The sequence below is a fragment of the Lithobates pipiens genome, unplaced genomic scaffold, assembly GCF_037356315.1.
Source record: "Lithobates pipiens isolate NorthernLeopardFrog02 unplaced genomic scaffold, aLitPip1_a1.2 Scaffold_18, whole genome shotgun sequence".
NCBI lineage: Eukaryota > Metazoa > Chordata > Amphibia > Anura > Ranidae > Lithobates > Lithobates pipiens.
Window position 1 is genome coordinate 630907526 of NW_027507758.1, and position 22736 is coordinate 630930261.

Below are 22736 nucleotides of genomic sequence, written 5' to 3' on the forward strand. Positions count from 1 at the left end.
TCTCTGGCGCTAGGGCTCCCAGACTACGACAAAACGTTCAAGCCCTTTGTATCCGAACATCTGGGACATGCTACAGGTGTACTCGCCCAATCACACGGCATCTGCCTACGCCCTATAGGATATTATTCCTGTCGGCTAGATGCGATAGCAAGAGGAGGCCCATCGTGTCTGCGAGCTGTCTTTGCTGCACAAGCCTTGTTTGACAAAACTTCAAACTTGGCTCTCGGACTCTGCCTTGTTCTGCTTGCTCCCCATGACATTGCTCCCATACTCCACCAAGATCCAGCCGAAACATCTGTCCATTGCCAGACACTTGAGACTCCTGTGTTTCTACCTTCTAGACAGCATTACTCTATTACGTTGTCAAACACCGAAACCTACCACCCTTCTTCCACTTCTCGAGGGGGGTAAGGAGGAGGAGTCGAGTCTTGACTTGTCACCCCATGACTGCATCGAACTAATGCGGCTGGAAACCACGCATCTCCCCACCGTGAGTGAAATACCCCTGCAGGATCCAGGTCACCACTAAAACCTCGGTTCTCCAAACTGAAACCTTACCGCCGGTGATGTCTGATGTCTACAGCATGTAAATTGGCAGAGGGAAAAAGAGCCAACATTCATACGGACTCAAGATATGCTTTCAGCGTTGCCCATGATGTTGGTGTTATCTGGAAGGACAGAGGGTTCCTGACGGCTGCAGGAACACCTGTGAAACAGCTCAGCCATCAAGGACTTGGACGCCCTGCTTCTCCCAACCCAAGTGACTATTCTAAAGTAAAGTACACGACAAACTAAACTCGAAGGAAGCTCGAGGCAATCTAGCCGATTCAGCTGCCAAACAGACAGCCAGTATTCCACGGGAAGTGGACAGCAGGGTGGTAGAAGAAGACCACCCTGTGCATACCCTACAGACTCTCCCAGTGGACAGAGTTTATCTGAAATAATTACAGGAAGCAGCAAGTCCGGATGAGAAGGAAAGCTGGAAAACGGAGAGGAGGAACTCTCAGAGATGGACTATTCGAGTGCAGCAAGAAGCCTTGTCTACCCAGGAGTATGTACCCAGCCATGGTGCAATGGGCAAATGGAGCTGCCCACTTGACAAAGACTCTTATGAACTTATGAGTTACTTCATTGACCAACAACTTCTGCAGATCATGCACTATCTGCAACAAATGTAACCCAGAATGTACAGAAAAGGCACAGAAGAAGCACCTGGCAAAAGCTCTATACCCTTTCCAGAGGATACAAATTGATCACTCCCAAATGTCAAAGGAGTGACAGATTCGAATACGCCCTAGTGGAGGTGGACATGACTGCCAGGACCACAGCTAAGGAACTACTGAGTGAGATAGTATGTAGATTTGAGGTCCCAGAGGTGATAGAGAGCGATCAGGCCCAGCCTTCACAGCAACCCTTACAAAAGATTAGGGCAGCACTGGGGGTTCAGTTGGCTCTACACACCCCTTACCACCCTCAAAGTAGCGGGAAGGTAGAAAGGATGAAAGGGACACTAGAAAAACAGGATGTTAGAAGATGGCCCAAAAGACTAACATGAGTCGGCCAGACAGTTTGTCCATTGCCCTGTTCAGTGTCAGACACACACCCCGGGGGAAATATGCCCTATCCCCCTTATAAAATTTAGTTTGGTTCAGCCCCCAGACTTGGCTGTCACTTTCCACAACAGTTACAGTTGCAATCTGATGTGTTGACTAATTATGTAACCGCATTATCACGAGAATTAACCCAAATGCATGTCCAGGTGTTTTCTTCCATTCCAGATCCTGAATTAGATACAGGAACACACCAACTACTGCCTGGAGATTGGGGGCTGGTAAACAAATTTGTGAGAAAACATTCTCTTGAACCCAGATATGATGGTCCATTCCAAGTTTTGCTGACCACAGCCACCTCAGTGGAATTGGCCGGGAAGAATACCTGAATACACGCCTCCCACTGCAAGAAAGCTCCACCCCCGAGGACAAGATCCCGCCCACTTCATGACGACCATGCTGCATATCCTTTTTCTGTTTGGTCTAGAGGGGAGGCTCAGGAGGTGGTCATCACAAAAAAAAAAAAAAAATGATAACATAATTACATTTTGGTACAACTCTTCAGGGACACATGTGACCACCTTTACCTTTGATTACTGTGACATAGTACCTTGTCCGTTTGACTCTTTCATGGCAATGCCATTGGTACAGTGACATCCCTGTTGGTAAGGTGAGACATCCCTGATGGTAATATGTGTGTTTTACAGACAGTTACTGGGGCCAGAATTGTGGTTCCTGGGAGGGACAGTGGGTTGAAACATAGGAACAGATTAGAGGGTATCTGGACCGGTGAATGTGCCCTGAAAAGGTGATTACGCCCCTCCATATCCTAGCAGAAGATACCCCTGATACATACACGGACCCAACACACAGTCAGAGGAGGAAGCGAGCAGCTCTCTCCGGAAGCTTTGACCCTCATGTGTACATAGATGCTATAGGGGTCCCAAGGGGGGTCCCTGATGAATTCAAATCCAGGGATCAGGTAAAAGTTGGTTTTGAGTCTTTGATCCCCATAATAACTGTGAACAAGAATGTAGATTGGATCAATTACATAAACTACAACCAACAAAGATTCATTAATTACACTAAAGATGCCCTCCAGGGAATTGCTGGCCAGTTACCCCCCACTTCCTACATGACATTCCAGAACCGGATGGCCTTAGACATGCTGTTAGCTGAGAAAGGAAGTGTCTGTAAAATGATAGAAAAAACGGGAACCTGTTGCACCTACATTCCTGATAATACCGGCCCAAATGGTAAAGTAACTTTAGCTATAAAGAAATTAGAAGATTTGACATTGGAGTTGAAGAAGAAATCAATAATATAATAAATATTTTAGCTGGATGAGTGGGTGGCAGAAGGTGCTCGCCCAGATAGGGGTAACGGTACCAATAATCCTGGTTCTTTTACCCCCCCCGATTGTATGCTGTATTCTACCTTTCGTAAAGAAGTTAATGAGCAAGGCTGTAGACAACAGCCCACCTACATTTCTCCACTAAGAAGAAGAGGACCCTCTTATGATGGAGGGTGACAAACTCTTCACTCCTCTACAGTCACTCCCTGTCCAAAATCTCACAATCCTCTAGGGTTATAGGGGTAGATAGCACCTGATTGCCCTTCTCCAGCTGTATCGAGGGGGGTAGTGAACTAGTTTCTGCGCAACTCTATATACAGATTAAAAAGAGTTGCTGAGGAGAATGGGCCAGGTGAGTAGGACCTTTTAGATGAGGGACAGAAGAAAATAGCCATTTTAGGGGGGACTGTTAAGGAATCCAATGTACATAATGATAATCAGAAAATGTCTATTTGCTTATGTGTATACATGTTCCCATGCTCCTTACTTATTATGTAGCATACAGATTGACCCTGTTCTGCGGAGCCAAGATGGCGTCTATACCCTACATCCCCCGCATTAAAAGAATGCATTCGAGATAACAGAACCAGCTTCAACCAAACTTCAAGCATCAAGTTTCTTCATTTCTCTTGTATTGTAACCAATAAGATGTACCAATTAGACTGACATAGTAATGACGTATCTTTCTGTATAAAATATTAACACCGCCCACGAATAAATCAGTAGTTAGAAGTAGCCTGAGCTGAACATATCTCAGAGAGTGTTTACTTCTAATGTGCATGCACATTTATACTTTTTAATTAGGAATAGCAGCAGATAACCAAGAACTAATTTATAGTTCTAATCCATCACAACAGTACAGGGGAGTAGAGGGGCACAGTACAGGAGAGTAGAAGGGCACAATACAGGTGAGTAGAGGGGCACGGTACAGGGGGGTAGAGGGGCATGGTACATGGGAGTAGAGGGGCATGGTACAGGGGAATAGAAGGGCACAGTACAGGGGGACAGGAGGGCACTGTACATGGAAGTAGAGGAGCACTGTACAGGGCAGCAGGAGGGCCTAGTACAAGGGGTAGAAAGGCACAGTACAGAGGAGCATGATGGCAAAATACAGGGGGACAGAAGGGTAAGGTTCAGAGGGGCAGAAAGGCACAGTACAGGGGAGTAGAGGAGCACAGTACAGGGGAGTAGAGGGGAACTGTACATGGAAGTAGAGGGGCACAGTACAGGGGAGCAGGAGGGCACATTACAGGGGGTAGAAAGGCACAGTACAGAGGGGCGGGAGGGCAGAGTACAGGGGGACAGAAGGGCACAGTACAGGGGGGGCAGGTAGGAACAGTGCAAGGGAGCAGGAGGGAACAGTACATGGAAGTAGAGGGGCATAGTACATGGGAGCAGGAGGGCACAGTACAGGGGAGTAGAGGGGCACAGTACAGAGGGACGGAAGGGCAAAGTACAGGGGGACAGAAGGGCAAAGTACAGGGGGGCAGAAGGGCACAGTACAGGGGAGTAGAGGGGCACAGTACAGGGGAGTAGGGGGACACAGTACAGGGGAGTAGAGGGGCAAAGTACAGGGAAGTAGAGGGACACAGTACAGCGAAGTAGAGGGGCACAGTACAGGGGAGTAGAGGGGCACAGTACAGGGAAGTAGAGGGGCACAGTACAGGGGAGTAGAGGGGCACAGTACAGGGGAGTAGAGGGGCACAGTACAGGGGAGTAGAGGCACAGTACAGGGGAGTAGAGGGGCACAGTACAGGGGAGTAGAGGGGCACAGTACAGGGGAGTAGGGGGGCACAGTACAGGGGAGTAGGGGGGCACAGTACAGGGGAGTAGAGGGGCACAGTACAGGAGAGTAGAAGGGCACAATACAGGTGAGTAGAGGGGCACGGTACAGGGGGGTAGAGGGGCATGGTACATGGGAGTAGAGGGGCATGGTACAGGGGAATAGAAGGGCACAGTACAGGGGGACAGGAGGGCACTGTACATGGAAGTAGAGGAGCACTGTACAGGGCAGCAGGAGGGTCTAGTACAAGGGGTAGAAAGGCACAGTACAGAGGAGCATGATGGCAAAATACAGGGGGACAGAAGGGTAAGGTACAGAGGGGCAGAAAGGCACAGTACAGGGGAGTAGAGGAGCACAGTACAGGGGAGTAGAGGGGAACTGTACATGGAAGTAGAGGGGCATAGTACAGGGGAGCAGGAGGGCACAGTACAGGGGAGCAGGAGGGCACATTACAGGGGGTAGAAAGGCACAGTACAGAGGGGCGGGAGGGCAGAGTACAGGGGGACAGAAGGGCACAGTACAGGGGGGGCAGGTAGGAACAGTGCAAGGGAGCAGGAGGGAACAGTACAGGGAAGTAGAGGGGCACAGTACATGGGAGCAGGAGGGCACAGTACAGGGGAGTAGAGGGGCACAGTATAGAGGGACGGAAGGGCAAAGTACAGGGGGACAGAAGGGCAAAGTACAGGGGGGCAGAAGGGCACAGTACAGGGGGGCAGATAGGAACAGTACAAGGGAGCAGGAGGGAACAGTACAGGGAAGTAGAGGGGCACAGTACATGGGAGCAGGAGGGCACAGTACAGGGGAGTAGAGGGGCACAATACAGAGGGGCGGAAGGGCAAAGTACAGGGGGACAGAAGGGCAAAGTACAGGGGGGCAGAAGGGCACAGTACAGGGGGGCAGATAGGAACAGTACAAGGGAGCAGGAGGGCACAGTACAGAGGAGTAGAAGGGCACAGTACAGGGGAGTAGAGAGGCACAGTTTAGAGGAATAGAGGGACACTGGGGGGTATAAGGGGACAGTGCTGGGGGGGGGGGGGGTAGAGTGTACAGTATAGAGTGCAGTAATGTATAATACAAATATAGTCTCCTCAAGCAGAGCAATGCAGGGAAGCTGCTATCACAGATCTTACCTGTTCTGGCAGCCTATCGCTGGGCTAAATCTACAGTTGCAGTGCTTTGAAGGGGCTAAGGAAGAACTCCAGAGGTGGAGCATCTTTCTACTGCTTTTGCTTGTGTGGGTGTTATGTGTACGGCTCAAATCACATGGTATGCATAGGAGAGGAGGGCCGGAGGGGATCGGAGCAGTACACATCCCGCCAACACAAGCAGCAGCAGTAGTAAAATGCTCCACCTCTGGGGTTCTTCCTCTACTCCTAGAAAGTGTTGAAAAGTAGTGGGGGGGAGATGCCATTGTGATTGTAGATTTAGCCTGGTGAAAGGCTTCTGCTGTACCCGCAGACCAGATTCCGAGGCTATCCTGGGACAGCTTAGTAAAAAGCTTGACTGACTGTCCCAGAAAATTGGTATGGTGTAATGCAAGATTATGAAGGGGCCACTGGGCAATGCCCTGCGCTCCCATAATCCCTCACCTCTCTGTTCAGCTCTATATTTACTCTCCAGGGATTGGCCACAATGTTCCCAATTCTGCAAAGGACAGACATCTCCATCCAATGATGTGATTACCATGTGGTCAGATTTATAGATCCTTCTAGAAGTCTTAAAGAGAGTCACTAATGTTTTACTTGAAAGGCTCACTGACCCACCAGGAAATGTTACCCATGGAATTATTGTCAGTGGGCGTGGCATGCTGGTAAAAATGGGTTACTGATTGGACTAAACCTGAAATTGTTCTTTTCTATAACCAATCCCGCCATCTTGTGCTATAACCAAATATCATAGAGTACGCACCCTTCATGTATTCTTAGTACTTGTGTGGATGCCATTATTGATTAGTAGAACATCAGAAGACTTCAAGTGACTCTGAATACATCCCAGTGTACAGTGGAGTCAGATTTAACCCCTTCATTACACTCACCTCTCCAGTCAGCAGGCTGAGGATCTCCAGGGTGAGGTTCAATATTGTCTCATTCCGGGGAAATTCCTTCCTTACATTCTTCACAAAACTCAAATTCTGCTGATTGTCCATCATGACGTCCTTGTAGAGATCCTTGTGTCCTTCTAAATACTCCCACTCCTCCATGGAGAAATAGACAGTGACATCCTGACACCTTATAGGAACCTGACACACACAATGATACAGTCACCATCCAGACACATCCCTTGTCTGTTACTGGATAATGTCCCAGAATTCCCGGCACCGCTCACCTCTCCTGTCAGCAGCTCCATCATCTTCTTGGTGACTTCTAGAATCTTCTGCATGTTGTGTCTCTCAGGTTTTAGGGAGTCAGATGGAGGCACTGTGATGGTCATATGATCACCTGACTTCACAAGAGGAAATCTCTGTATTGAGGAACCAATAGGAATATCATGTTAGAATCCCAGAATCCTCCTCACCTCTCCGGTCAGGTCTGTGTTTTATTAATAGAGATAAGAGTGATGTCATGTGACCTCCCAGAATCCTCCTCACCTCTCCGGTCAGGTCTGTGTGTTTTATTAATAAAGATAAGAGTGATGTCATGTGGCCTCCCAGAATCCTCCTCACCTCTCCGGTCAGGTCAGTGTTTTATTAATAGACATAAGAGTGATGTCATGTGACCTCCCGGAATCCTCCTCACCTCTCCGGTCAGGTCTGTGTTTTATTAATAGAGATAAGAGTGATGTCATGTGACCTCTCAGAATCCTCCTCACCTGTCCGGTCAGGTCTGTGTTTTATTAATAGAGATAAGAGTGATGTCATGTGACCTCTCAGAATCCTCCTCACCTCTCTGGTCAGGTCTGTGTTTTATTAACCACTTAACAACCGCCCATTGCCGATTAACGGCATCAGGGCGGTTGTTTAACTCTAAGAGGCCGTTAATTAACGGCCTCCTAGAATTCTGCTCTCGCGCGCCCCCTGGGGCGCGCACACGAGAGCATCCGTGACCGCTGGGTCCAGTGGACCCGGCGCATCACGAATCACGGTAAACGGCCGCTCATCGCGGCCGTTTACCACGTGATCGCTCCGTCAAATGACGGAGTGATCACTTGTAAACAAGCCGGCGTCATGTTATGACGCCGGTTCCTCCCTCCCCCTCTCTGTACCGATCGGTACAGCGGAGGGGGAAGAGATCGGTGTCAGCAGCGATGTGGGCTGCATCTGCAGTGCCCACATCGCTGCTCACCGAAAATTAACCCCTCAAATCCCTGCAAATACTCTGCATTACTCTGCAATTCCCTGCAAATACTCTGCATTACTCTGCAATTCCCTGCAAATACTCTGCATTACTCTGCAATTCCCTGCAAATACTCTGCATTACTCTGCAATTCCCTGCAAATACTCTGCATTACTCTGCAATTCCCTGCAAATACTCTGCATTACTCTGCAATTCCCTGCAAATACTCTGCAATGCCCTGCAACACTCCGCAATGCCCTGCAACACTCCGCAATGCCCTGCAACACTCCGCAATGCCCTGCAACACTCCGCAATGCCCTGCAACACTCCGCAATGCCCTGCAACACTCTGCAATGCCCTGCAACACTCTGCAATGCCCTGCAACACTCCGCAATGCCCTGCAACACTCCGCAACGCTCTGCAATACCCTGCAACACTCTGCAACACCCGCCAATACCCTGCAACACTCTGCAATGCTCTGCAACCCCCGCCGATACCCTGCAACACTCTGCAATGCTCTGCAACCCCCGCCGATACCCTGCAACACTCTGCAATGCTCTGCAACCCCCGCCGATACCCTGCAACACTCTGCAATGCTCTGCAACACCCGCCAATACCCTGCAACACTCTGCAATGCTCTGCAACACCCGCCAATACCCTGCAATGCTCTGCAACGCAGTACTCTGCAACACCATGCTCTGAGATACCCAGCCATAGTCGGTGATACCCTGCAATACCCAGCCATAGACATCTCCCGCCGCCCTCCGCCCTCCGGTGCTTCTACCGAATCGCTAATACGATCAAAGCCAGAATCTTTTTTTTTTTCAGGCTTCCCAGCTTAGAGGTGAGATGTGGGTCTTATTGTCCCCACATCTCACTGTAAAGAGGACCTGTCATGCCATATTCCTATTACAAGGGATGTTTACATTCCTTGTAATAGGAATAAAAGTGATCAAAAAAATTATTTTTGGGGAAAAAAATGTCAAACTAAAATAAATAAAGTAAAATGAACAATAAAAAAAAAATGTTTTTTTAAAGCGCCCCTGTCCCCATGTGCTCGCATGCAGAAGCGAACGCATGCGTAAGTCCCGCCCACATATGAAAACGGTGTTCAAACCACACATGTGAGGTATCGCTGCGAACGTTAGAGCGAGAGAAATAATTCTAGCCCTAGACCTCCTCTGTAACTCAAAACATATAACCAGTAAAAAAAATGTAAATCGTCGCCTATGGGGATTTTTAAGTAGCGACGTTTGCCGCCATTCCACGAGCGTGTGCAATTTTGAAGAGTGACATGTTAGGTATCTATTTACTCAGCGTAACTTCATCTTTCACATTATGCAAAAATTGGGCTAACTTTACTGTGTTTTTTTTTTTTTAAGCACAAAACAGTTTTTTTTCCAAAAAAAAGCATTCGAAAAATTACTGCGCAAATACCGTGCGAGATAAAAAGTTGCAAAGACCACCATTGTATTCTCCAGGGTGTTTGCTAAAAAAACATATATAATGTTTTGGAGTTCTATGTAATTTTCTAGCAAATAAATGATGATTTTTACATGTAGGAGAGAAATGTCAGAATTGTCCTGGGTGCTCCAGAACGCCTGATGGCGCTCCCTGCATGTTGGGCCTCTGTATGTGGCCACGCTGTGTAAAAGTCTCACACATGTGGTATCACCATACTCGGGAGTAATAGCAGAATGTGTTTTGGGGTGTAATTTGTGGTATGCATATGCTGTGTGTGAGAAATAACCTGATAATATGACAATTTTGTGAAAAAAAAAAAAAAAGTTAAAAGAATCTTGATTTTGCAAAGAATTGTGGGGAAAAATGACAACTTCAAAAAACTCATCATGCCTCTTACTAAATACCTTGGAATGTCTTCTTTCCAAAAAGGGGTCATTTGGGGGGTATTTGTACTTTTCTGGCATGTTAGGGTCTCAAGAATTGAAATAGGCCGTCAGTCCTTCAGGTGTGATCAATTTTCAGATATTGGCACCATAGCTTGTGGACTCTATAACTTTCACAAAGACCAAATAATATCCACCAATTTGTACTTATTTTTACCAAAGATATGTAGTAGTATAAATTTTGGCCAAAATTTATGAAGAAAAAATTTCTAATCTGCTAAATTTTCTAACAGAAACAAAGAAAAATTCGTTTTTTTACAGAATTTTCGGTATTTTTTCTTTTATAGCACAAAAAAAAAAAAACCCAGCGGTGATTAAATACCACCAAAAGAAAGCTCTATTTGTGTGAAAAAAAGGACAGAAATTTCATATAGGTCCAGTGTTGCATGACTGAGTAATTGTCATTCAAAATGCGAGAGCACCGAAAGCTGAAAATTGGTCTGGTTATTAAGGGTGTTTAAGTGCCCAGTGGTCAAGTGGTTAATAGAGATAAGAGTGATGTCATTTGACCTCCCAGAATCCTCCTCACCTCCCTCCGGTCAGGTCTGTTTTATTAATGGAGATAAGAGTGATGTCATGTGACCTCCCAGAATCCTCCTCACCTCTCCGGTCAGCAGGTAGATGATCTCCAGGGTGAGGTTTAGCATCCTCTCAGTCATGTGACTCCGGTCCTCCTCCATCCTCATTGGTGCCGTCATTTCATCTATACAGGTCTCCTTGTAGACGGATAACTTTGGGAAATGAAAGAATTATTTGGATGGGGTCGGTCACGCAATAATAGGATGTAGATGTGAGGGGGGTAGTTGGAGGGTTGCTGTACATTTAAAGCAGAAGTTCCACTTTTGGGTGGAAATCTTGAGACCTCCTGACTTGCCACATTTGGCATGTCATTTTTTTGAGAGGGAGTGTGTATCTAGTTTTGACAAGTAACCAGATCCGCGTTTATGCTCATGGCTGCGGCACTGAGCGGACGTTCTCCTCTCCCCTTCCCACCCTGCAATCTTCTGGAACACATCATAGGTCCCAGAAGATTGCCCAGCCATTCAGAACGTGCAGCGCCGACTCGCACATGCACAGTGCTCACCTGGCTGTGAAGCCGCAAGCTGTCACAGCTGGGTGCCCACAATTGCAATGTCAGCACCGCAGAGAGGAGTGAGGCTTTGGTCGGCCACATCTCTGGACTGTAGGGCGGGTGAGCGTCTGTTTATTAAAAACTTTTTGTAGCTGCTGACTTTTAATAAACACAGAAATGGGTGGAACTCGGCTTTAAGAACTGCTGATCCCATGGGAACACATTTGGACTGTTTAGTGTTTTGCTACAATTTTGATGTCCTGGGACCCTCTGGTCCTGCCTGATCAGAAATTCCCTTTTCTCTGTTGGGTTTGTTTGGTTTCTGAACTGGTTTTGATTAGCATTAGATCTGCAGACAAGGAAAGATCAATACCATCCTTTCTTTGACTTGTTTGCTCTGAGGACAATGTCGGGTCATCACGATGTCCAGGAAGGGGAGCTTGCTGACTTTTGGCCAGAGTTGCCGGCTAATCAGGATAATTGCCAGAACTCCGGCTGCAAGGCTTCAATCTCCGGCAGCCTGCTGACTGACAGGAGTGATGTCACTGTCTGCAGTAAGAGGAGAGATTGGATTGGATAGCAGGAGGATGCTGCAGGTGAAGTAGAGAGCTGTGGGGGAGGAGTCTGTTCTTTCCCCTCCAATGGCAGGCCAGCGTGGATAGGAGGAGGATAGCACGGGGGAGGGGTTTGTTCCCTTGGTTAGTATACTGTAGTATCCAGGACATTGTACTGAGTTGCAGTGGGTTCCTGGGGCTCTGAATTCCAGCACTGGGCACTGCTAGACCCTGTGCCAGGGAAAGGTACCATGGGAAGGTAGTGGACTGTCTCCTGAAGATGTATAGCACTGACCCTGAACTACCTTTTAGTTGATGCTGCACATAGACCTCTAAGGTTCATTCCACTTGGCATTATTTGACCAATGGGAAGGCGAAGGTCACCTTCCTTTCCTGGCTGGAGTTCTGTTCTGTACGGAGATCTGAACAGTAAGTGTAGATGGCAGGACCATCATAAACCAAGAGCCTCTCTACCTATCATAGAGTCTCCCTGAGCCCTACAGCCTCCTCTTCCCTCTGAGCCCTGTTGACCTACAACCTTATCAAGGGTCCAAAGTCATTAAGCTATACTTCTTCCCCAGGGGTTCCCAGAATATTTTAGTCCCACTACCCCCATCAGGGACTCCTCAGCTCCTCTTCTTCCCTCAGAGCTCTCAAGGTTTTGCCTCCCTCTGACACCAGTGATGGAACATATTCTTCATGGCAGGCTGGGGAATGTCTTCTTCCTCCTGGCCAGCAATGTAAGGGGCTCTATGCTCCATACTCCTGACCCCTGCACTCCATCATTGTGTTGGCTGCATATTGTAATGATTGCCTATTGGCTCATTGATGGAGGTGGGGAAGGAATGCTCATTGATGGAGGTGGGGAGGGAAGGCTCATTGATGGAGGTGGGGGAAGGAAGGCTCATTGATGGAGGTGGGGGAAGGAAGGCTCATTGATGGAGGTGGAGAGGGAAGGCTCATTGATGGAGGTGGGGAAGGATAGCTCATTGATGGAGGTGGGGAGGGAAGGCTCATTGATGGAGGTGGGGGAAGGAAGGCTCATTGATGGAGGTGGGGAGGGAAGGCTCATTGATGGAGGTGGGGGAAGGAAGGCTCATTGATGGAGGTGGGGGAAGGAAGGCTCATTGATGGAGGTGGGGGAAGGAAGGCTCATTGATGGAGGTGGGGGAAGGAAGGCTCATTGATGGAGGTGGGGAGGGAAGGCTCATTGATGGAGGTGGAGAGGGAAGGCTCATTGATGGAGGTGGGGGAGGGAAGGCTCATTGATGGAGGTGGGGGAAGGAAGGCTCATTGATGGAGGTGGGGGAAGGAAGGCTCATTGATGGAGGTGGGGGAGGGAAGGCTCATTGATGGAGGTGGGGGAAGGAAGGCTCATTGATGGAGGTGGGGGAGGGAAGGCTCATTGATGGAGGTGGGGGAAGGAAGGCTCATTGAAGTGGGGATGGAAGGCTCATTGATGGAGGTGGGGGAGGGAAGGCTCATTGATGGAGGTGGGGGAGGGAAGGCTCATTGATGGAGGTGGAGGAAGGAAGGCTCATTGATGGAGGTGGGGGAGGGAAGGCTCAATGATGGAGGTGGGGAGGGAAGGCTCATTGATGGAGGTGGGAGAAGGAAGGCTCATTGATGGAGGTGGGAGAAGGAAGGCTCATTGATGGAAGTGGGGGAGGGAAGGCTCATTGATGGAGGTGGGGGAGGGAAGGCTCATTGATGGAGGTGGGGGAAGAAGGCTTATTGATGGAGGTGGGGGAAGAAGGCTTATTGATGGAGGTGGGGGGAAGGAAGGCTCATTGATGGAGGTGGGGAGGGAAGGCTCATCTGTGGATGTAGGAGGGGTGGCCTGTGTAGTGCAATCCAGTAGAAGAGCTACTGGGGCTCATATTGATAAAAAAGGTAATGCTGGATCGAATAGAAAGGTGTCAAAACACACAAAGCATCGCCTTTTTTTGTGTATGCGGCTATGTAGCCACAGAACGGTCAAGGTGTCCAGGCTGATCCGTCTCCACCGCCAAAAGGCCCTACAATGGGCACGTGAGCATCAGAACTGGAGCACGGTGCAATGGGAGAAGTTGGCCTGGTCTGATGAATGATGTTTCCTTTTCCATCATGTGGTTTGCTAGGTGTTTCACTTACCTGGGGACGAGATGGCTCCAGGATGCAGTATGGAAAGAAGGCAAGCTGGCGGAGGCAGTGTGATGCTTTGTCTGGTGGAGTCCATGCTTTGATGGTAGCAAAAAGGGACCTACTCAATATTAGAGGGGTAATCATATAATGTTATGGTGGGTGGTCCTAATGTTATATTGGAAGGTCCTAATGTTTGTGTGGGTGGTCATAATGTTGTGTCTTATTGGGTCTACATATAAATATATAGGATCCCCCACTCCCAATCCATATATAGATATAGAGATGACTAGAAATATCCGGGGTCTCCACACCAGGGAGAACATCTAGCGTTCCCATCCTCACTCCCTCCACCCCAACCTGAAAAGATTGATTGCCTGAGAACCCAAATATAAGGGGGACTTTGGGATTCCGATTTAAGGAGAGGGGACTCTGATGTAAGGGGGGGAAACTTTGTGGACCCTAATGAAAGGGGTAAACGCTAATGTAACGGGGTCAAGCCCAGGCCTAAAGCTGTGTTAGGGGCCCCAAAATTTCTGATGGCTGCTCTGTTCTTCACACAGTGCACCAACGTTCCGCATACCACTGCAGGATTGGAAGATGTTAGCTGGAGACGAAGCCAACAAAGCCAAGTCCTGCAAACTTCAGCAAAACCGTGAAGAAGAGGTATCCAGCCAATGAGGTGCTACGCGTAACATCACTTCGTCCCAGATCCCTGTACAGGCTGCATTTGGAGCCATTATTTTTATTTTATTTTGGGGGGGGGGGGGTTGCAAGTAGCTGGTCTTTCCTAGGGCGCAAAATAGTCTAGCACTGGCCCTGCCACCATTTTATTTTCAGCAGAGGAAATAGATGCGAATAGACTGCAGGAGATCTGCTTGTTTTCTCCCCTCCCCTTTTTTTCTTAGCAGATCCCCTGCATTCTATTAGCAGCCATTTCCCTTTCTATGGCTCAGCAGATCTCCTGTATTCTATTAGCACCCATTTCCCTTTCTATGTCTCAGCAGATCTCCTGTATTCTATTAGCACCCATTTCCCTTTCTATGGCTCAGCAGATCTCCTGCATCCTATTAGCACCCATTTTCCTAATAGAGAATAAAATGGTGGTAGTTCCAATGTTTTATGTCACACAATATTAGCACAATGGTTTAGGAAACACGAAATGTCTGTAAAAAAACAGTGAAGGTAATTTTGGAGTCACAGACACAATCTATCCCCCAATTCATAGATTCCTGACATGTCCAGGCTGAGAATTGTGGTGACAGACTGCAGCCCCCTATATCCTCCATAGGGGGCACTATAGAAGGCCCTCCAGGTCCTCATTGTAGAGATGACAGAGAATAATGGGCTCAGAAATGTTGTGTGCCCTGATAGGTGATGTGTGCAGGACAATCAATGTTTTTATGTGTAGGCTGATGATCAATGTCTCTGTGTGTAGGACGTTCAATGTTTTTGTGTGTAGGACTATCAATGTAATTGTGTGTAGGACGATCGATATCTTTGTGTGTAGGATGATCAATGTCTTCGTGTGTAGGACAATCAATGTACTGCCATGAACGTCAGAGTGACAGCAATAATTCTACCAGCAGACCTCCTGTGTAAATCTAAACTGGTAACTTGTAAAGGCTTTTAAAGCTTTACCTATGGAGAGTTTTAGGTCCCGTAATGACTTGAGTAGTTGCGTTATCACGGGGAGAGCGATTAGGTTACAAAAAGAAATATGGCGATTGGATTATTAATCTAAGCAAGCAAAATCACCAGAAGATATATAATAATTACCCTCCAAGTATCAGATAATAGATGATCAGACCCAAAGATGGCTGCCAATTAATGGGTGGAGTTGACCTTCCCCGGAATGGCGTCTCTCCTCTAGGTGATGATCTGAGTGTCCTCATGAGATGGTGTCTACAGTCCAGATGGTGTGTGTAGATGGTCCTCCCCCCTCGGTGTTTCCCCTTCCCATCTTATTGAGTGGAAAAACCATCTCCTCATAAAATGTGAATAAACCCCACCCAGAAGGTGGAACCTTCTCCTTATTGGTGAGTTCATCTGATAACCACTTATGTGTTTACTTTTGTATTGCCTCACTTGACCACCAGATGGCATCCTATGAGCAGACATTTTCATCCTGAGTCTATCTGGGGACTGAAGTGACTCATCTGCTATAGGGAACAATTCATATTTCACAAATGGGACCTTGTGAGAAGTCTACAATGTCTTGGGGGGAGATATTATTCCTGATGTATGTATGATCAGTACTTTCTGGTGTAACAGGATTTACATGGAGAATTTTATCTATCAGGGGGTGGAATTTCATATAGCAATATAAATAATAGTTGTGCACATACAAAGGAAAGAAAAATAATAATTTGTATACTAAACTACTTATTGATTATAGATCTGGCAGCACATATCCAATATTTTGGCAATAATGATCATCTCCAACACACTAATTGTATATAATGGGATTACCAATAAACAAGTATATGATAATATTATGACAGAACCCGTGTTATCCCTTGTACACACGGTCGGAGAATCCGTCGGAATGTGTCCTATCGGACCGTGTCGTCGGATAATCCGACTGTGTGGTATGCATCGAAATGATTCCGTCGGAATATCCGTCGGACCCAATTTTCCAACGTGTTGGAAATATTTCCCGACCAACTGGGCCGGTCTGACCTAATCCGATCATGTGTAGAGAATTTTGATCGGACCAAGTGCCACGCATGCTCAGATCAAATTCCTACATCAAAGCTATTGGCTACTAGCCTGAACGTAGTCCCATCGTAACGAAATTACGTCATCACGTTCTGAAAGATCGGATTTTTCGCCAACTTTGTCCGACCGTGTGTATGCAACAGTTTCGGACAAGATCCGACGGGCAAAATCCGACGGATTTGGTTGTGGAAATCTCCGACCGTGTGTACAGGGGCTTAGAGAAGATGATATTTTGGGTCATAATCACGTCTTTTTTTTTATACACTCTTCTGTATACGGAAACAGTGAGGTTCCTTCTGGTACATTTTCACCAAAATGAAATGAGCCCCAACGTTGTTCATGGTTCCATCTTATCAGATGATGAACGGCACATCTGTCTATAAAAGTCACACTTATATATGAACAAAATATTCATCATGATAGAGAAAAATCTCCACATATTTTACAGTTACCTTCATAATACATACATAACGTTCGGGTTGTCTTGTCCTCCTAATCTTGGAATATGGAGAAACTTGATGTCCTTAGTGACACAATGGAGATAGACTCCCATTGTCTGAGAGGTCCCAGGATGTTGATTGGCTCACCTGATAAAAAGACAATGTCTCCTCATCCATACGCATGTGTGGGAGTTCTTATGTCTCCTAATCATAGAACGGGGCTTTTATTCAACTGTTTTGTCCTGTTAATGAGTAGAACAAAGAGAAGACCCTCTGTGTATCTTGCCATGGGACTTTGTTGAGTAGAACAAAGAGAAGACCCTCTGTGTATCTTGCCATGGGACTTTGTTGAGTAGAACAAAGAGAAGACCCTCTGTGTATCTTGCCATAGGATATTGTTGAGTAGAACAAAGAGAAGACCCTCTGTGTATCTTGCCATGGGACTTTGTTGAGTAGAACAAAGAGAAGGCCCTCTGTGTATCTTGCCATAGGATATTGTTGAGTAGAACAAAGAGAAGACCCTCTGTGTATCTTTCCATGGGATGTTGTTGAGTACAACAAAGAGAAGACCCTCTGTGTATCTTGCCATAAGATATTGTTGAGTAGAACAAAGAGAAGACCCTCTGTGTATCTTGCCATGGGACTTTGTTGAGTAGAACAAAGAGAAGGCCCTCTGTGTATCTTGCCATAGGATATTGTTGAGTAGAACAAAGAGAAGACCCTCTGTGTATCTTGCCATAGGATATTGTTGAGTAGAACAAAGTGAAGACCCTCTGTGTATCTTTCCATGGGATGTTGTTGAGTAGAACAAAGAGAAGACCCTCTGTGTATCTTGCCATAGGATATTGTTGAGTAGAACAAAGAGAAGACCCTCTGTGTATCTTGCCATAGGATATTGTTGAGTAGAACAAAGAAAAGACCCTCTGTGTATCTTGCCATAGGATATTGTTGAGTAGAACAAAGAGAAGACCCTCTGTGTATCTTGCCATAGGATATTGTTGAGTAGAACAAAGAGAAGACCCTCTGTGTATCTTGCCATAGGATGTTGGCCAGTGTTTGCTAGGTCCAAGTTTTTATCGTACAGATACCATGTGGAGAACAATAAGAAGAGCCTCTTCTAGACTTCAGGTGGGTAAATAACAGAAACCCATTGTCCAGAAGCGGCGAGGGAACTTTGCCTTTAATGACCTTATCCCTTATAGTTGTAGATAAGATTGTTCCAGCTGAGGAAAGCAGCATGTCTCTAAAAAGTAAAGTAAGTACACCCTTCACAATTTTGTAAATATTTTACTATATCTTTTCATGTGACAACACTAAAGAAATGACACTTTGCTACAATGTAAAGTAGTGAGTGTAAAGCTTGTATAACTGTACATTTGCTGTCCTCTCAAAATAACTCAACACACAGCCATTAATGTCTAAACCGCTGGCAACAAAAGTGAGTACACCCCTAAGTGAAAATGTCCTAATTGGGCCCAAAGTGTCAATATTTGGTGTGGCCACCATTATTTTCCAGCACTGCCTTAACCCTCTTGGGCATGGAGTTCATCAGAGCTTCACAGGTTGCCACTGGAGTCCTCTTCCACTCCTCCATGACGACATCACAGAGCTGGTGGATGTTAGAGACCTTGCGCTGCCCCACAGATGCTTATTAGGGTTTAGGTCTGGAGACATGCTTGGCCAGTCCATCACCTTTACCCTCAGCTTCTTTAGCAAGGCAGTGGTCATCTTGGAGGTGTGTTTGGGGTTGTTATCATGTTGGAATATTGACCTGCATCCCAGTCTCCGAAGGGAGGGGATCATGATGTGCTTCAGTATGTCACAGTACATGTTGGCATTCATGGTTCCCTCAATGATCTGTAGCTCCCCAGTGCTGGCAGCACTCATGCAGCCCTAGACCATGACACTCCCACCACCATGCTTGACTGTATACAAGACACACTTTGTACTTCTCACCTGGTTGCCCCCACACATGCTTGTCACCATCTGAACCAAATAAGTTTATCTTGGTCTCATCAGACCACAGAACATGGTTACAGTAATCCATGTTCATAGTCTTCAGACTGTTTGCGGGCTTTCTTGTGCATCCTCTTTAGAAGAGGCTTCCTTCTGGGACAACAGCCATGCAGACCAATTTGATGCAGTGCGCAGCGTATGGTCTGAGCACTGACAGGCTGACCCCCCACCCCTTCAATCTCTGCAGCAATGCTGGCAGCACTCATACGTCTATTTCCCAAAGACAACCTCCGGATATGATGCTGAGAACGTGCACTCAACTTCTTTGGTCAACTTTCTGAGTGGAACCTGTCCTGTTAAACCGCTGTATGGTCTTGGCCACCGCGCTGCAGCTCAGTTTCAGGGTCTCGGCAATCTTCTTATAGCTTAGGCCATCTTTATGTAGAGCAACAATTCTTTTTTTCAGATCCTCAGAGAGTTATTTGCCATGAGGTGCCATGTTGAACTTCCAGTGACCAGTATGAGAGAGTGAGAGCGATAACACCAAATTTAACACACCTCCCCATTCACACATGAGACCTTGTAACACTAACGAGTCACATGACACTGGGGAGGGAAAATGGCTAATTGGACCCAATTTGGACATTTTCACTTAGGGGTGTACTCACTTTTGTTGCCAGCGGTTTAGACATTAATGGCTGTGTGTTGAGTTATTTTGAGGGGACAGCAAATTTACACTGTTATACAAGCTGTGCACTCACTACTTTACATTGTAGACAAGTGTCATTTCTTCAGTGTTGTCACATGAAAAGATAGAATAAAATATTTACAAAAATGTGAGGGATGTACCTCGGCTTTTATATTTTACCAAAAATCTGGTAAATTCTTGCGTCTTTTTGCCCTAAAATTCACATTAGTGTGTTTTTTACAGAAATGTTATGTTTTCTAGACCTTTGCGGTAATATCGTATAACATAAAAAAATTGTAACTACCACTATTTTATTCTCCAGGATGTCTGCTTTCATTAAATATATCATTAAATATATCATGTTTGGGGGCTTTATGTAATCTTCAGGCCTACATTTTTTTTATACATGTGTGCAAAAAAAAAATGGAAAAACAGCTCTGGGAGTGAAAGGGTTAAAGTTGATTAACCACTGGTGGAGGACACTGAATAAAGGCCAGTGGAGGGACTGGCAGAGAGGGGTGAAGGATACTGAATAAAGGCCAGTGGAGGGACTGGCAGAGAGGGGTGAAGGATACTGACTGAAGGCCAGAAGAGGGATTGACAGAGAGGAGTGGAGGACACTGAATGAAGGCCAGTGGAGGGACTGGTAGAGAGGGGTGAAGGATACTGACTGAAGGCCAGTAGAGGGATTGACAGAGAGGAGTGGAGGACACTGAATGAAGGCCAGTGGAGGGATTGGCAGAGAGGGGTGGAGGACACTGAATGAAGGCCACTGGAGGGATTGAAAGAGGGGGTGGAGGATACTGAATGAAGGCAAGTGGAGGGATTGGCAGAGAGGGTGGAGGATACTGAATGAAGGCCAGTAGAGGGATTGACATAGAGGAGTGGAGGACACTGAATGAAGGCCAGTGGAGGGATTGGTAGAGAGGGGTGGAGGACACTGAATGAAGGCCAGTGGAGGGATTGACAGAGAGGGGTGGAGGATACTGAATGAAGGCCAGTGGAGGGATTGGCAGAGAGGGGTGGAGGATACTCAATGAAGGCCAGTAGAGGGATTGACGTAGAGGAGTGGAGGACACTGAATGAATACCAGTGGAGGTATGGGCAGAGAGGGGTGGAGGACACTAAATGAAGGCCAGTAGAGGGATTGACAGAGAGGGGTGGAGGATACTGAATGAAGGCTGGTGGAGGGATTGACAGAGAGGGGTGGAGGACACTGAATGAAGGCCAGTAGAGGGATTGACAGAAAGGGGTGGAGGACACTGAATGAAGGCCAGTAGAGGGATTGACAGAAAGGAGTGGAGGACACTGAATGAAGGCCAGTAGAGGGATTGGCAGAGAGGGGTGGAGGACACTGAATGAAGGCCAGTAGAGGGATTGGCAGGGAGGGGTGGAGGACACTGAATGAAGGCCAGTGGAGGGATTGGCAGAGAGGGGTGGAGGATACTGAATGAAGGCCAGTAGAGGGATTGACAGAGAGGAGTGGAGGACACTGAATGAAGGCCAGTGGAGGGATTGGCAGAGAGGGGTGGAAGATACTGAATGAAGGCCAGTGGAGGGATTGGCAGAGAGGGGTGGAGGACACTGAATGAATGCCAGTAGAGGGATTGACAGAGAGGGGTGGAGGATACTGAATGAAGACCAGTGGAGGGATTGGCAGAGAGGAGTGGAGGACACTGAATGAATGCCAGTAGAGGGACTGACAGAGAGGGGTGGAGGATACTGAATGAAGGTCAGTGGAGGGATTGACAGAGAGGAGTGGAGGACACTGAATGAAGGCCAGTGGAGGGATTGACAGAAAGGAGTGGAGGACACTGAATGAAGGCCAGTAGAGGGATTGACAGAGAGGATGGAGGATACTGAATGAAGGCCAGTAGAGGGATTGGCAGAGAGGGGTGGAGGATACTGAATGAAGGCCAGTGGAGGGATTGACAGAGAGGGGTGGAGGATACTGAATGATGGCCAGTAGAGGGATTGGCAGAGAGAGGTGGAGGACACTGAATGAAGGCCAGTAGAGGGATTGACTGAAAGGAGTGGAGGACACCGAATGCAGCCAGTAGAGGGATTGGCAGAGAGGGGTGGAGGACACTGAATGAAGGCCAGTAGAGGGATTGACAGAGAGGGGCGGAGGACACTGAATGAAGGCCAGTGGAGGAATTGGCAGAGAGGGGTGGAGGATACTGAATGAAGGCCAGTGGAGGGATTGGCAGAGAGGGGTGGAGGATACTGAATGAAGGTCAGTGGAGGAATTGGCAGAGAGGGGTGGAGGATACTGAATGAAGGCCAGTGGAGGGATTGGCAGAGAGGGGTGGAGGATACTGAATGGAGGCCAGTGGAGGGATTGGCAGAGAGGGGTGGAGGACACTGAATGAAGGCCAGTGGAGGGATTGGCAGAGAGGGGTGGAGGATACTAAATGAAGGCCAGTGGAGGGATTGGCAGAGAGGGGTAAAGGATACTGAATGAAGGCCAGTAGAGGGATTGACATAGAGGAGTGGAGGACACTGAATGAATGCCAGTGGAGGGATTGACAGAGAGGGGTGGAGGATACTGAATGAAGGCCAGTGGAGGGATTGGGAGAGAGGGGTGGAGGATACTGAATGAAGGCCAGTGGAGGGATTGGCAGAGAGGGGTGGAGGACACTGAATGAAGGCCAGTGAAGAGATTGGCAGAGAGGGGTGGAGGATACTGAATGAAGGCCAGTGGAGGGATTGACAGAGAGGGGTGGAGGACACTGAATGAAGGCCAGTGGAGGGATTGGCAGAGAGGGGTGGAGGATACTGAATGAAGGCCAGTGGAGGGATTGGCAGAGAGGGTGGAGGACACTGAATGAAGGCCACTGGAGGGATTGGCAAAGAGGGGTGGAGGATACTAAATGAAGGCCAGTGGAGGGATTGGCAGAGAGGGGTGAAGGACACTGAATGAAGGTCAGTAGAGGGATTGACATAGAGGAGTGGAGGACACTGAATGAAGGCCAGTGGAGGGATTGGCAGAGAGGGGTGGAGGATACTGAATGAAGGCCAGTGGAGGCATGAATGAATGAATGAAATACTTGTATAGCGCACAATGCGAACTGAATCGCCTCTAGGCGCTGTGGCGAGCTTTGATCATCTGCTAAAAGAAGAAGGTCTTTAGTTTTTTCCTAAAAGCCAGGTGATTTTCTTCCAGGCGGATGTTGATTGGTAGAGCATTCCATAGCAGAGGCCCTTGGACAGCGAATCTCCGATCCCCCTTGGATTTATACCGGGCTTTGGGCACGAGGAGGAGGTTTTTGTTGGCTGATCGAAGACTGCGGTTTGGTGTGTAATGATTTATTTTCT

General features: G+C 47.5%; 2 protein-coding genes across 2 annotated transcripts in view; both read right to left on the reverse strand.

Annotated features, from left to right (window-relative positions):
* Nucleotides 1–22736, reverse strand: part of LOC143986879 (uncharacterized) — a 1041669-nt gene that overhangs the window by 513321 nt on the left and 505612 nt on the right. The window lies entirely within an intron of this gene.
* Nucleotides 6648–7271, reverse strand: LOC143989981 (uncharacterized). The gene is made up of 2 exons (XM_077490225.1): nt 7013–7271; nt 6648–6926 (listed from the first exon to the last, which is right to left on the reverse strand). Exons 1-2 carry the CDS (start codon nt 7115–7117, stop codon nt 6648–6650), a joined length of 384 nt encoding a protein of 127 aa, XP_077346351.1. The 5' UTR covers nt 7118–7271.

Excerpts from the sequence above, each read along its gene's own strand:
- LOC143989981 (XM_077490225.1), bottom strand. The coding sequence starts at position 7,117 with ATGACCATCACAGTGCCTCCATCTGACTCCCTAAAACCTGAGAGACAC. Across the intron at positions 6,927-7,012 it reads TGGAGCTGCTGACAGGAGAG|GTTCCTATAAGGTGTCAGGA; the intron begins GTGAGCGGTGCC and ends TGTGTGTGTCAG.